This window comes from Mobula hypostoma, chromosome X1 (assembly GCF_963921235.1).
Source record: "Mobula hypostoma chromosome X1, sMobHyp1.1, whole genome shotgun sequence".
Lineage (NCBI taxonomy): Eukaryota > Metazoa > Chordata > Chondrichthyes > Myliobatiformes > Myliobatidae > Mobula > Mobula hypostoma.
In genome coordinates this window covers 21,825,577-21,840,687 of record NC_086128.1, presented here as the reverse complement: position 1 = coordinate 21,840,687, position 15,111 = coordinate 21,825,577, and the positions used below count along the sequence as shown (strand labels likewise).

Here is a 15,111-nt window from a genome sequence, read left to right as displayed (position 1 = left end):
GGTCCCGGGGCCTTGCGACTGTCCACCTGTTGGAAACATCTGTGTACCTCAGAGATGACCAGGTTGTAGTGGTGGCTTTCCGTGGACGCTCAAAGTTAGTGACATTGAACCGAGCGTAAAAGTGATTTGAGCTCATCTGGGAGAGAGGCTGCGATATTGGCAGCACTACTACGTTTGGCTTTGAAGTCTGCGATGGTATGCAATCCTCGCCACAAGTCACATGTACTATTTGTTGTGAATCTTGACTGAATCTTGTCCCTGTATTGTTTCGCAGCCTTGATAGCTTTGCGCAGATTGTAGCTGATTTTCTTGAGCTCTAGTTGATCGCCAGCGGTGTAAGTTCGATGTCGCACTGTAAGTGCTGCTCACACGGAACTATTGATCCACAGTTTCTGGTTCAGGAAGACCCTGATCGACTTCTGGGGGACAACATCGTCGATGCACTTCCAGATGAAGCACGTGACTTCATCCTTGAACTTGGAGACATCCTCATCATGGAAGATATTCCAGTTGGCGTCATTAAAGTAGTCCTGTAGCATGGAGGCTGATTGGTCGGACCAACAGTGGACGGTTTTAACTATGGCCACCTCTTGTTTCAGCTTCTGTCTGTATGTCAGCAAAAGCAGGATCGAGGAGTGATCTGATTTTCCAAAAGCTGGGTGAAGGAGAGCTTTGTAAGCTTTGTCGAAGCGAGTGTAGCAGTGGTCAAATGTTTTATAGTCATAGTCATAGTCATATTTTATTGATCCCGGGGGAAAATTGGTTTTCATTACAGTTGCACCATAAATAATAAATAGTAATAGAACCATAAATAGTTAAATAGTAATATGTAAATTATGCCAGTAAATTATGAAATAAATCCAGGACCAACCTATTGGCTCAGGGTGTCTGACCCTCCAAGGGAGGAGTTGTAAAGTTTGATGGCCACAGGCAGGAATGACTTCCTATGACGCTCTGTGTTGCATCTCGGTGGAATGAGTCTCTGGCTGAATGTACTCCTGTGCCCACCCAGTACATTATGTAGTGGATGGGAGACATTGTCCAAGATGGCATGCAACTTAGACAGCACCCTGAGCCAATAGGCTGGTCCTGGACTTATTTCATAATTTACTGGCATAATTTACATATTACTATTTAACTATTTATGGTTCTATTACTATAGACACCACTGTCAGAGAGTCTAGTTCCATCCCCACAACATCACTGGCCTTATGAATGAGTTTGTTGATTCTGTTGGTGTCTGCTACCCTCAGCCTGCTGCCCCAGCACACAACAGCAAACGTGATAGCACTGGCCACCACAGACTCGTAGAACATCCTCAGCATTGTCCGGCAGATGTTAAAGGACCTCAGGAAATAGACGTGGCTTTGACCCTTCTTGTAGACAGCCTCAGTGTTCTTTGACCAGTCCAGTTTATTGTCAATTTGTATCCCCAGGTATTTGTAATCCTCCACGATGTCCACACTGACCCCCTGGATGGAAACAGGGGTCACCGGTACCTTAGCTCTCCTCAGGTCTACCGTCAGCTCCTTAGTCTTTTTCACATTAAGGTCGTACATAGAAACATAGAAAATAGGTGCAGGAGTAGGCCATTCGGCCCTTCGAGCCTGCACCGCCATTTATTATGATCATGGCTGATCATCCAAATCAGAGCCCCGCCCCAGCCTTCCCTCCATACCCCCTGACCCCCGTAGCCACAAGGGCCATATCTAACTCCCTCTTAAATATAGCCAATGAACTGGCCTCAACTGTTTCCTGTGGCAGAGAATTCCACAGATTCACCACTCTCTGTGTGAAGAAGTTTTTCCTAATCTCGGTCCTAAAAGGCTTCCCCTTTATCCTCAAACTGTGACCACTTGTTCTGGACTTCCCCAACATCGGGAACAATCTTCCTGCATCTAGCCTGTCCAATCCCTTTAGGATTTTATACGTTTCAATCAGATCCCCCCTTAATCTTCTAAATTCCAACGAGTACAAGCCCAGTTCATCGTCTTTCTTCATATGAAAGTCCTGCCATCCCAGGAATCAATCTGGTGAACCTTCTTTGTACTCCCTCTATGGCAAGGATGTCTTTCCTCAGATTAGGGGACCAAAACTGCACACAATATTCCAGGTGTGGTCTCACCAAGGCCTTGTTCAACTGCAGTAGTACCTCCCTGCTCCTGTACTCGAATCCTCTCGCTATAAATGCCAGCATACCATTCGCCTTTTTCACCACCTGCTGTACCTGCATGCCCACTTTCAATGACTGGTGTATAATGACACCCAGGTCTCGTTGCACCTCCCCTTTTCCTAATCGGCCACCATTCAGATAATAATCTTTTTTCCTATTTTTGCTACCAAAGTGGATAACTTCACATTTATCCACATTAAATTGCATCTGCCATGAATTTGCCCACTCACCCAACCTATCCAAGTCACTCTGCATCCTCTTAGCATCCTCCTCACAGCTAACACTGCCACCCAGCTTTGTGTCATCCGCAAACTTGGAGATGCTGCATTTAATTCCCTCATCCAAGTCATTAATATATATTGTAAACAACTGGGGTCCCAGCACTGAGCCTTGCGGTACCCCACTAGTCACCGCCTGCCATTCTGAAAAGGTCCCGTTTATTCCCACTCTTTGCTTCCTGTCTGCTAACCAATTCTCCATCCACATCAATACCTTACCCCCAATACCGTGTGCTTTAAGTTTGCACACTAATCTCCTGTGTGGGACCTTGTCAAAAGCCTTTTGAAAATCCAAATATACCACATCCACTGGTTCTCCCCTATCCACTCTACTAGTTACATCCTCAAAAAATTCTATGAGATTCGTCAGACATGATTTTCCTTTCACAAATCCATGCTGACTTTGTCCGATGATTTCACCGCTTTCCAAATGTGATGTTACCACATCTTTGATAACTGACTCCAGCAGTTTCCCCACCACCGACGTTAGGCTAACCGGTCTATAATTCCCCGGTTTCTCTCTCCCTCCTTTTTTAAAAAGTGGGGTTACATTAGCCACCCTCCAATCCTCAGGAACTAGTCCAGAATCTAACGAGTTTTGAAAAATTATCACTAATGCATCCACTATTTCTTGGGCTACTTCCTTAAGCACTCTAGGATGCAGACCATCTGGCCCTGGGGATTTATCTGCCTTCAATCCCTTCAATTTACCTAACACCACTTCCCTACTAACATGTATTTTGCTCAGTTCCTCCATCTCACTGGACCCTCTGTCCCTTACTATTTCTGGAAGATTATTTATGTCCTCCTTAGTGAAGACAGAACCAAAGTAATTATTCAATTGGTCTGCCATGTCCTTGCTCCCCATAATTAATTCACCTGTTTCTGTCTGTAGGGGACCTACATTTGTCTTTACAAGTCTTTTCCTTTTTACATATCTATAAAAGCTTTTACAGTCAGTTTTTATGTTCCCTGCCAGTTTTCTCTCATAATCTTTTTTCCCCTTCCTAATTAAGCCCTTTGTCCTCCTCTGCTGAACTCTGAATTTCTCCCAGTCCTCAGGTGAGCCACTTTCTCTGGCTAATTTGTATGCTTCTTCTTTGGAATTGATACTATCCCTAATTTCTCTTGTCAGCCACGGGTGCACTACCTTCCTTGATTTATTCTTTTGCCAAACTGGGATGAACAATTGTTGTAGTTCATCCATGCAATCTTTAAATGCTTGCCATTGCATATCCACCGTCAATCCTTTAAGTGTCATTTGCCAGTCTATCTTAGCTAATTCACGTCTCATACCTTCAAAGTTACCCCTCTTTAAGTTCAGAACCTTTGTTTCTGAATTAACTATGTCACTCTCCATCTTAATGAAGAATTCCACCATATTATGGTCACTCTTACCCAAGGGGCCTCGCACGACAAGATTGCTAATTAACCCTTCCTCATTGCTCAAAACCCAGTCCAGAATAGCCTGCTCTCTAGTTGGTTCCTCGACATGTTGGTTCAAAAAACCATCCCTCATACATTCCAAGAAATCCTCTTCCTCAGCACCTTTACCAATTTGGTTCACCCAATCTACATGTACGTATCTCCACGAGTGCTCACCTGGATGTGCTGACGAATCTTCAGAGACTTTCGTCAGCGACGCTCAGTTAAAGTCACCGGCGACGATGACTGGCATGATTCAATCACCATTAATAGGCACATGGTTGCAAGGTGAACAAAGCTTCAAATACTCAGGGGTATTTGAAAAATAAAAGAAATCTGCAGATGCTAGAAATCTGAAATAAAAACAGAAAATGCCAGAAGTTCTCAACTGGTCAAGTAGCATCTGTGGAGAGAGAAACGGGGTTAATGTTTCAGGTCCAAGACCTTTCTCTGTGGAAAAAGAAACAGGGTGTGATGAAGGATGTTTGCTCTGAAACATTAATCCTGTTCCTCTCCCCCACAGATTCTGCCTGACCTGCTGAGTATTTAAGACCATGAGACATAGGAGGTGAATTAGGTATTCAGCCATCAAATCTGCTCCGCCATTTGATCATGACCGATATATTTTCCCTCTCAGCCCCACTTACCCGCCTTATCCCCATGACCTTTGACATTCTTACTAATCAAAAACTTATCAACCTCCGCTTTAAGTATACCCAATGACTTGGCTTTCACGGTTCTCTGTGGCAATGAATTGCACAGTTCACCACCCTCTGGCTAAAGAAGTTTCTGTTCTAAAGGGAATTCCTTTAATTCTGAGGCTGTGCCCTCTGGTCCTGGACTCTCCCACTTGGAAACATCCTCTCCATGTCCACTCTATCTAGGCCTTTCAATATTCAATAGGTTACAATAAGAATCCCCCCTCATTCTTCTAATTTCCAGCAAGTACAGGCCCAGAGGCATCAAACGCTCTGCATATGTTAATACTTTCATTCCCCAGGTAATTATCGCGATCCTTCTCTGTACCATCTGCAATGCCAGCATGTCCTTCCTTAGATAAGGGGCCCAAAGCTGCTCGCTATACTCCAAATGTGGCCTGACCAATCCCTTATAAAACCTCAGCATTACTGGACATCCTTGCTTTTATATTCTTGTCATCTCCTATTGAAGGCTAGCAGTACATGTGCCTTCTCTCAGTTTTGTCTGATTTTATTCAAGGATACTTGATACTTTGAAAGGTCAGGCAGTATGGGAAATAAATTCTGATAGCCAAGAACGATCTGGAAATGTATGGTGATTCTAATAATAAACTGGTGTACAGCGGGAATCAATAAATGGCCGATCTGCCTAGTTTTAGGAAGGACAGGATAATGAATTTATCAATGGGTGAATCACAACAGTGTGATCCCACCGACACTTGGTGAACTGTCTTCATGAGTTCCAATTTCTTTTCCATCCAGCCCCCTGGTTTCCGCCGAGCATACAGCTCTCCTCTCTACAGTAACCAGCAGTTCGCCTGTATCAAGGAGCTCCTGCCCTTCTGTAAGTGAACATTCGGACTTGTGAGTGTGTTGTGTGCTTGGACCTCCAAAGCATTTATTACAGTGGATGGTATCAGCATTAAGCAGCCCGAGCAGATTGTCAGGGCAGCTGACAAAAAGGGAATTAGGTGCCAACAAACCCATGTGTATTCTGCAGTGTTACTCGTGAGCGTCTTGAAAACCTATGTATTGTACGTAAATCTGCTGGAGACACAAAAGCCAGTGGAGAGGTAAGTTATGAGGAAGACAAAGAATTTATGAAGGGCTATAAGCAATTCAAGTGAGGGCCCAAAGGGTGGGCAGGTGCAATATGGGGACTATGACATCATCGACTCTGATAAGAAAAGTAGTAAAGACAATTACTTAAATGATGTAAAGCTATTAAATATTGATGTTCAGAGAGATCTGGATACCTCACCACATACAAAAGAACACAAATTTTGATTGCAGTTAGGGAAGTGGCAAATCGAAGGTTGGTCATAGAAACCTTTTGCCACATTTTAGAACAAGAGACCTGGCACTTATCCTAACAAGCGGAACAAGTGCCACACCTCCTCCCTCACCACCATTCAGGGCCCCAAACAGTCCATCCAGATAAGATGACACTTTACCTGTGAGTCTGTTGGGGTCATCTATACTGTGCCCAGTACTCCCAGTGTGGCCTCTTATATATCGGTGAGACCCGACGTAGATTGGGAGACCGCTTCGCCGAGCACCCACACTCCATCTGTCAGAAAAAGGGGGACACGTTGGCCACCCATTTTAATTCTACTTTCCATTCCCATTTTGACACGTCCATCCATGGCCTTCTCTCCTGTCACAATGAGGTTGGAGGAGCAACATCTTATATTCCATCTGGGTAGCCTCCAACCTGATGGTATGAACATCGATTTCTCAAACTTCGTGCTTCTCCCATTTTTTTCTTTCTTCCATGGCCACTGTCCTCTCCTAATAGATTCTCCCTTCTCCAGCCTCGTATCTCTTTCACCAATCCACTTCCCAGCTCTTTACTTCACCCCTCCCCACCTCCTGGTTTCACCTATCATCGAGTGTCTCCCCCTCCAGCCATTCTAACTCTGACTGCTCATCTTTTTCTCTCCAGTCCTGATGGAGGGTCTCGGCCCGAAACATTGGCTGTACTTTTTTCCATAGATGCTGCCTGGCCTGCTGAGTTCATCCAGCATTTTGTGTGTGTTACAGGGGCATTGACGATGGGGCTACAATCTCATGAACCCATGAACACTAACTCACTATTCCTCTTATACGCTATCTATTCATTGTAACCTACTGGAGAAGGCGGGGCAGGTTGGATGAGGAAGCCCCTCAATTATTGCAGAAGTATACCATCCTGGAAGGTCACATGAGTGGCGGCAGTGTTACTGATGTGTAGGGATGTAATAGAACAGTACAGAAAACCTTGACTGTGAATGCAAAGAGTGAAAAGGCATTGCACTATTTATTCTTGTAAATATTTTTTGTTATGAATAATGTTTTATTTTGATCATGAAAAGTAAAAAAAATAACTGAAGTTAATTTTTGTGTTGCACTGTACTGCTGACACAAAACAGCAAATATCACGCTAAATGTCAGTGACAGTAAGCCTGATTCTGACTCAGTGTACAAGGATGGCCCCAGAATTGAGCAGCCTAGTTGGCCAGTCCCAGCTGATCGTGATGCTCTCCTCACGCAGAGGGGTGACCCAAACAAGGCCTGGATGTTTATGAAAGAGTGCAACAGACACTTCTGGGAGAAAAGATCCCTCTTCCCATTTCTTTAGAGTTATCAAGTTCCACGGGCGATAATCCGTTATGGAATTCCAAAAGAGTGGGCAGGATATGGAAGAAACTACTTCAAGGCTTAGACCAGAAACATAATAATATGGGATTGAAGGCTGCTGAATGTGCAGGGGGTTGTTTGTGAGCTGCCATAAACAGGATGAGTGGGGGCTTGTGGGGTAAATAAGCACCAATATGGCCCCATTGGACCGATGATGGCCTGTCACCCTGCTGTCGGCTCTGTTTAATTCCCTGTTCCTTCTGCCTCAGCTGTGGCAAATCGGTCGGACCCCGTTTATGAGACCCTCAGGACAGGAGTCGTGATGGCGAACCGTGAGAGGAAGAAAAACTCTGAGGACAAAAAGCATGTGAGTGTCGGACCCCATGTAAGGTCGGAGGGGGTGGTGGTGGGGGCAGGGAGGGTTTGGGGAGGGCTGAAGTTGTGCTCCCCTGCACCAGCAGCTCAGGCGTGTGCCAGGGGTCGAGGGAGCTGAGAGCAAGAAGCTCCTTGAGAGAGCCCTGCGTTTGATGATAGGCGTGGAGAACTGCAATGCCAGCAGGGAGAGAGACGCAAGTGAGCTTCTGCGTTAAAGTTCTTGCTCTTGCAAACTGCGCAGTGGCAACTGGAGGTGCCTGAGCAGAGGTCACAGCAGCGACGGGGGAGCAGCCTTCTCTTTGTCTCTGAGCTGGATCTTGTTGACTGTTCACCGTTTTGTTCTTTGACCATCTGTGGCTCTTGATGTGAGGCATCTGTTTGTTAACTCCTGTGTGTGAGCTGCACAGACACACCCCCATCACCTCCTTCTGGTTCCTCTCCTTCCCTTTCTCCCATGGTCAAGTCTCCTCTCCTATCAGATTCCTTCTTCAGCCCTTTACCTCTTCCACCTATCACCTCCCAGTTTCTCACTTCACTCCGCTCACCCATCTTCCTCCTCACCGATCACCTGCCAGCTTATTCTCCTTCCCTCCCCACCTTCTTATTCTGGCTTCTTCCCTCTTCCTTTCCATTCCTGCTGAAGGATCTCAGCCCGAAATGCTGACTGTTTATTCCCCTCCATAGATGCTGCCTGACCTGCCGAGTTCCTCCAGCATTTTGTGTGTGTTGGACTTATTCATGTCCCGAAGCTGCAGCCATGGAGGTGCCTTTGCATCACAGCAGGTGGCAGAAACCTTGGGCCAATTTTTACACCAATTTTTACCACAGAAAACATACAAACCAGACGTATTACAAGTTGGTGCGCCAACTGTTCTAACCGAGACTACAAGAATCTGCAGAGAACTATAGACACAGTCCAATCGACAACGCAAACCAGCCTCCCCTCTATTGACTCTGGCAGCCTTTCCTGCCACCTCAGGACTGAAGGTGATTGGCACAAGCACTAGAAGTGACCTGAGGAAACTGATGCGGTGAGTGGTTGAGCTGTGGAATTCAGTCATTGGGGAGGATTCTGAGGGATCTGGGTAAGTATCTGGAAGGAAGAGAGTCACAGGGCTGTAGGAGAGGGTGGGTGAATTGCTCTTAGAGAGAGCCAGTACAGACTCTATGGGCTTCATGGGCCACCTCCCTTCTGTAACTTTTCTGCGGTCCCATGAAACTGTCCCTGAAGACTGTCAAAAGTCAAATGCATATTGATGGCTTTAGCAGGAAAACTATTTACTTCCTACCATCCAGCACTGTTCAAGGACAACCGTGGTCCAAACTATGCTTGGAGTCCTGTTGCTCAGAGTGAGAAGGGTCTCAGTTTCCTCCCGCATCCCAAAGACGTACAGGTTGGTAAAATGTCAGTGAGGGGTAGACTCTCGGGAAGTTGGTGGGAGTATGGAGAGAATACAATGGGATCAGCATGGATGGATGGTTGACGGTCAGCAGAGTCTTGGTGGGCCGAAGGGGCTCATTCCATGCTGTGTGGCTGTGCTGGTGAACCAGCTCCAGCTTCAGGAGGGATCAGACGTCTCCAACCCTGTGAGCACCACTCACATCCAGTTGGGCCGCTCACCCTCCATCCCTCTGAGCCCATGACAGTGGGGTGTCTGAGAACTCCCTCCCTCGTTCCTCCCTCCTCCACCAGACTCACTTTGTTTCAGTCCTGCACGGAGGGCGCCTTTGGCAAAGCTGACAATTGGAGAAGGTGGCAGGGTGATAACTAGAGACACAGAAGGAGGAAATTCAGCCCATTGGATCCATGCCTACTCCTGAGAACCAACTCCATTGATCTCACTCCCTGTTTTCTTTCCCTGTACGACTGTAACCTGTTCTCTCCGCCTTCCCATCAACTCCTCCCAGATCTACCCCTCACCAACATACTGTTTCAGCCAATTAACACACTGATGCACGTGTCCTTGGGGCACCCATAGGAAACTCATGCAGGGCCAGGGAGAACATGCAAACTCTGTCTGCTGTGCCATCTGCACTCCTGAGCTGGATTGGAGGCATGCTGGGGCAAAGGCAAGTTAAGTCAGCAGGTGTCCTTCTCCAATGAACATTTATGGCCAAATTGTCTTTCAAACAATTCAATGGCTGCACAATAATGTCTTCAGGTTGCTATGGGCATCCCTATAGAGTGCACCAGAGGATGCTGATAGCAGCTTTTAATTTACATGTTCGTTGGAGAGCTGAGGTGGGCACCTAACCATTCGATTATCCAAATTCCCGAATTCTGGATAGCAAGTCCAGTGACATAACCATGACTATGCTAATGTCCGATTGAGAGATCTTGGGAGATCTGCACACTGTGCTGTCCAGAGCTGACTCCATCACTGTGAACCGTCATTGACAAGGTTGGGTAGCTGGTCTTTGCACCAGCCATGGTGTTGGTCCTCAGAGGCCTCCTTCCTTCAAGCGTGCGCTCGTAGTTGCCCTTGCGCCAGCCAGGGCATTGGTACAAAGGACCAGTGATGCAAGAGCACTTGAAGGTCAGCATGCTCTCACTGGGAGCTTGATGAGATTTGGTACAGTATGTCACCAATGATTCTAGCAAATTTTCTGCAGATGCACCATGGAGAATAGACCGACTGGTTGCATTGACATCTGGTATGGAGCGGCCACTGCACAGGATCAGATAAAACTGCAGAAGGTTGTGAACTCTGCCAACTCCCGGGCACGAGGCTTTCCACTGCCGAGGGCATCATCAGAAAGCATTGCCTCAAGAAGGTGGCATCTATCATTAAGGACCCCCATTACCCAGGACGTGCCCACTTATTACCACCATCAGGGAGAAGGCCCAGGAACCCGAAGACACACACTCAACATTTTAGGAACAGCTTCTTCCCCTCTGCCATCAGATTTTTGAACAGACAATGAACCCATGCACACTACCTCACTATCTTTTTGCTCTCTTTATTGTAATTTATATTTAATGTATTGCACTGTAGTGCTGCTGCAAAACAGCACATTTCCTGAGATGTGCCAGTGAGAATAAGCCTGATTCTGAAGGGCCTGCTTCTGAACCACTCTATTACTCTGTGGCATTCGCGACTCGGATTTCAGGACCAGCTCATCGGTGGTCCTGGTTCTGCTATCTCTAACTCGTGACTGGTCCGCGCGTAGACCTCTCGGTCGCACCCACTCCTCCTCTGCGCCAGTACGTTCTGGTTGTGTGCCCAGGGTGTCGGTGCCTCTTCTCAGCCTCTCCCTCCCACTGGGCTGGTAGCTCAGAGATGAGGAGGACCTGTGTCTCCTCCCCATCCCGGCCTGCTGGGAGAAGGGCGTTAACTGTCGCCTTTGCCTCAACGAGCAGACTGGATATGTGGACCTTGGTCCCACTGGTGTTAGTTACAAGGATTTGGGAAGGGACAAGGAGAGGGGTTAGAGTTCTGTAAAGGTCAGAAAACATCCCACAAAAAGCACACAGGCCTAAGATAGAGGTTTTTGTGCATATACAGTATAGAGAACAGTACAGCTCTGGAACAGGCCCTTTGGCCTGCGATGTGGTGTCGAACTAATTAAGTGAATGACACCCACTCCCTTTCGTCTTCACAATGTCCATATCCTTCCATTCTTTGCATTTCCAGATGCCTCTTAAATGCTTCTTTGGTATTTGCCTCCACTACCACCCTTGGCAGTGCATTCCAGGCATCCACCACTCTGTGTGTAAATAACTTGCCCTGCACATCCCCCTTGAACGTTCCCCCTCTCACCTTAAATTATACACTTAATATTAGACATTTCTCCCCCAGAAAAAAAGGATACTGGCTGTCTACTCTACCTGTGCCTTTCTTAATCTTATCAACTTCTATCAGATCTCCTCTCATCTCCCCACAACATGGAACCAAGCCCTTTAGCCCAACTCATCCATATTGACCAAGTTGCTGACCTGAACTAATCCCATTTTCCTGTGTTTGACCCATATCTCTCCAAACCTTTACTATCCATGTCTTTCAAATGCTGCAACTGTACTGCTACACCTGACCCTTCACCTCTCCTGGTACTAATCCCTGCAAGTGGCAGAGGTGCTACACCTGCCCGTTCACCTCCTCCCTCACCCCCATTCACAGCCCCAAACAGTCCTTCCAGGTGAAGCAAATCTGTTAGGGTCATCTACTGTATCCAGTGTTCCCAGTGCAGCCTCCTCTACGTTAGTGAGAACCAATGTAAACTGGGGGCCTGCTTCGTCAAGCACCTTTGCTCTGTCCGCCACAAAAGGTGGGTTTTCCTGCTGGTCACCCATTTTAATTCTGCTTCCCATTCTCGTTCCGACATGTCGATTTATGGCCTCCTCTACTGCCATGATGAGGCCACTCTCAGTGTCGAGAAGCAACACCTCATATTCACTTTGGGTGGCCTTCAACCCTAACAGCATGAACATTAATTTCTCTAACTTCTGGTAATTTCTACCCCCTCTCCTCCCTCCTCTCTTTTTCAATTCCCCTTTCTGGCTCCCCTCTTCCCCCCCCTCTCACCTCCTCCCTTGTCCATCACCTCCCTCTGGTTTCCCTCCTTCCCTTTCTCCCATGGATCACTCTCCTCTCCTATTAGATGCCTTTTTCTTCAGCCCTTTATTTTTTAATTCATTGTTTTTATTTTATTTAGAGTTACAGTGTGGAACTAGCCCTTACCAGCTCTTTGAGCCACACCGCCCAGCAACCCCTGATTCAACCCTAGCCCAATCACGGGACAATTTACAATGACCAGTTCACCTACCTCCGGTATGTCTTTGGACTGTGGGAGGAAACTGAAGCACCCAGGAAACCCACGCATTCACAGGGAAGACATACAGACTCCTCACGGATGACGTCAGAATTGAAGTCCGAACTCTTGACACCCCATGTTGTAATAGCGTGACGCTAACCGCTGCGCTACTGTAGCGCCCTCATCTGATCGTACGTCATCTGCCCTATGAACATTCAATGGCACTATCTGTGCCTACCATGGTTACCAAGGGTAACAGGGAACTTGGTTTTGATTCCGGAGAGGGAGCCTGAGAAATGGCTACAGCAGGCGCGCAAATTACCCACTCCCGACTCGGGGAGGTAGTGACGAAAAATAACAATACAGGACTCTTTCGAGGCCCTGTAATTGGAATGAGTGCACTTTAACTCCTTTAACGAGGATCTGTCGGAGAGCAAGTCTGATGCCAGCAGCCGCGGTAATTCCAGCTCCTATAGCGCATGTCAAAGCTGCTGCAGTTAAAAAGCTCGTAGTTGGATCTTTTTGGTGACTCAAGATAACCTTTACCTTTTCCACCTATCACCTCCCAGCTTCTCACTTCCTCCTCACTCCGCCTCACCTGGTTTTACCTATCATCTGCCAGGTTGTACTCCTTCCTCTCCCCCCACCTACTTATTTTAGCTTCTTCTCCCTTCCTTTACAGTCCCAGTGAAGGGTTTCAATCCGAACGTCAACTGGTTATTCCCCTCTGTAGATGCTGCCTGACCTTCTGAGTTCCTTCAGTGTTTGGGCTGTAAAAGCCTCTACAGTTTCTCTGGCAGCTTGTCCCGTGTACCCACCGCCCTCTGTGGGGAAAATTTGCTCCTCATTGCACGTATTTCATTGGAGGGAGTGGGGGATTGTCAGAGTGTTGCTGGGTTTTCTGCAAGCCCAGTGCCAGGTGAGGAGGGAGGTCTTTCCCCAGAGGTGGAAGGCCTCTGTGCTTCCTGGACTCTGAGCAGGGAACCCCAACGCCTGCTGCATCACGCAAGATAATGTGATCCAACCCAGCTGCCCCCAGCTTTCGGAGCTCAGCGGGCAGGGGAAGGGGGAGCCCTGCCATTTGCTGTCAGCAGAGACCCCCGGTGCAAAGTTCTGGTCATCGCTGCGGGAGCGCAATTTCAGCCCCAGGGTGTGCAAGTTCGTGGACTGGACGTCCCGGGTAACTCTGTAACTCTTTCCTGTGCTTTGCAGCCTGCGCAAATGGTTGATGAAGAACTTGATAGTTCCAAGCCCGGGGAAGAGCACGGGTCCGGAGGTAGGTGCTAGGGCAGCAGCTGCGCCACTTGTTGCGATCAGCGTGAGGAGTTTCCGGTAAAACGTGTCCTGCCATTGCCGCGGTATTTGCCCCAGAACGGGGCAAGGTCACACTGGTGTCACCAACCAATTGCCTGCTTTGTGTTTCCCTGCGGCCTTCCTGTCGGAGGATGCAGGTGTTGTCTTCCCCTGCAAACCTGCAGCTGAAGCAGCCACAAAATTCAACTCAGCTGGGCAGGGTGGGGTGCAGAGCAGGTGATATCTAGTCATTCACCACTCATCTCTCCCCTCTTTTCCCCCTTCCTTCTCCCCTTTCCCCTCTCCCCCCTTCTCTCCCCTTTCCCCTCTCCCCCCTTCTCTCCCCTTCCCCCTCCCCCTCTCCCTTCCCCCTCCCCCTCTCCCTTCCCCCTCCCCCTCTCCCTTCCCCCTCCCCCTCTCCCTTCCCCCTCCCCCTCTCCCTTCCCCCTCCCCCTCCCCCTCTCCCTTCCCCCTCCCCCTCTCCCTTCCCCCTCCCCCTCTCCCTTCCCCCTCCCCCTCTCCCTTCCCCCTCCCCCTCTCCCCTCCCCCTCTCCCTCTCCCCTCCCCCTCTCCCTCTCCCCTCCCCCTCTCCCTCCCCCCTCCCCCTCTCCCTTCCCCCTCCCCCTCTCCCTTCCCCCTCCCCCTCTCCCTTCCCCCTCCCCCTCTCCCTTCCCCCTCCCCCTCTCCCTTCCCCCTCCCCCTCTCCCTTCCCCCTCCCCCTCTCCCTTCCCCCTCCCCTTCCCCATTCCCCCTCCCCCTCCCCTTCCCCCTCCCCCTCCCCCTCCCCTTCCCCATTCCCCCTCCCCCTCCCCTTCCCCATTCCCCCTCCTTCCCCTCTCCCCTCCCCCTTCCCCCTTCTTTCCCCTTCTCCCTCCCTCTCCTTCCTTTCCCCTCCCCACCCCATCACCCTCCTCCCTTTTCCCTCCCCCTCCTTCCCTTCCCCTTTCCCCTCCCCCTTCACATTTATTCCCCTCCCTCTCCCCTTTTCTTCCCCCATTTTCACCATGAATAGCCCGCCTCTTAACACTGTCCTGGGACAGCTGGCAGAGACAAGGGGTCTGGTCCGTTCCCGTCAGTCCTTCTCTTCCAACTAAAAATACCCCATCTCTAAAATGTTTGTGCGATCTGGGCAAAGAGAAGGAGGGGACCTTCCAATAGTGGTTGCACCTGTTGGCTCAATGTGACTGGATATTCCTGGCCACTGCTGGATTTAGGGAAGGGGTGGGGCTAACTAACCTTAAAATAATTACAGTCAACAGGAAAAGATGAAGGCATCTTGAAGCTGATGGTGTTCAAAAGGGAGGCAAAAGTAAGCAAAGCACAGAGATGGTGCATCTGCATTAGCACTGAGGGACCTGGGTGCTGTGGGCTGGTCTCCACAGCAACTAGGGCTGAGTGAGGCCAACCTTACAGGGTTACCCAGACATCCATGTCTCCAAAAACCCACTGATGGAACAGAAAGGATAAAACCTGGCCCTTGATGGAAAAGAAGGCACAC

The 15,111-nt window shown here is 48.7% G+C and overlaps 1 protein-coding gene across 3 annotated transcripts in view; it reads left to right on the top strand.

The window, feature by feature from the left end:
- The window catches only part of stac3 (SH3 and cysteine rich domain 3), a 69,182-nt gene that overhangs the window by 34,160 nt on the left and 19,911 nt on the right, over window positions 1-15,111 (top strand). For all 3 annotated transcript variants that reach the window (XM_063037288.1, XM_063037287.1, XM_063037289.1), the window contains 3 exons: window positions 5,337-5,418; window positions 7,463-7,560; window positions 13,533-13,596. In XM_063037288.1, the coding sequence (XP_062893358.1) occupies window positions 5,337-5,418; window positions 7,463-7,560; window positions 13,533-13,596 (244 nt within the window). The remainder of the gene's footprint in view (window positions 1-5,336; window positions 5,419-7,462; window positions 7,561-13,532; window positions 13,597-15,111) is intronic.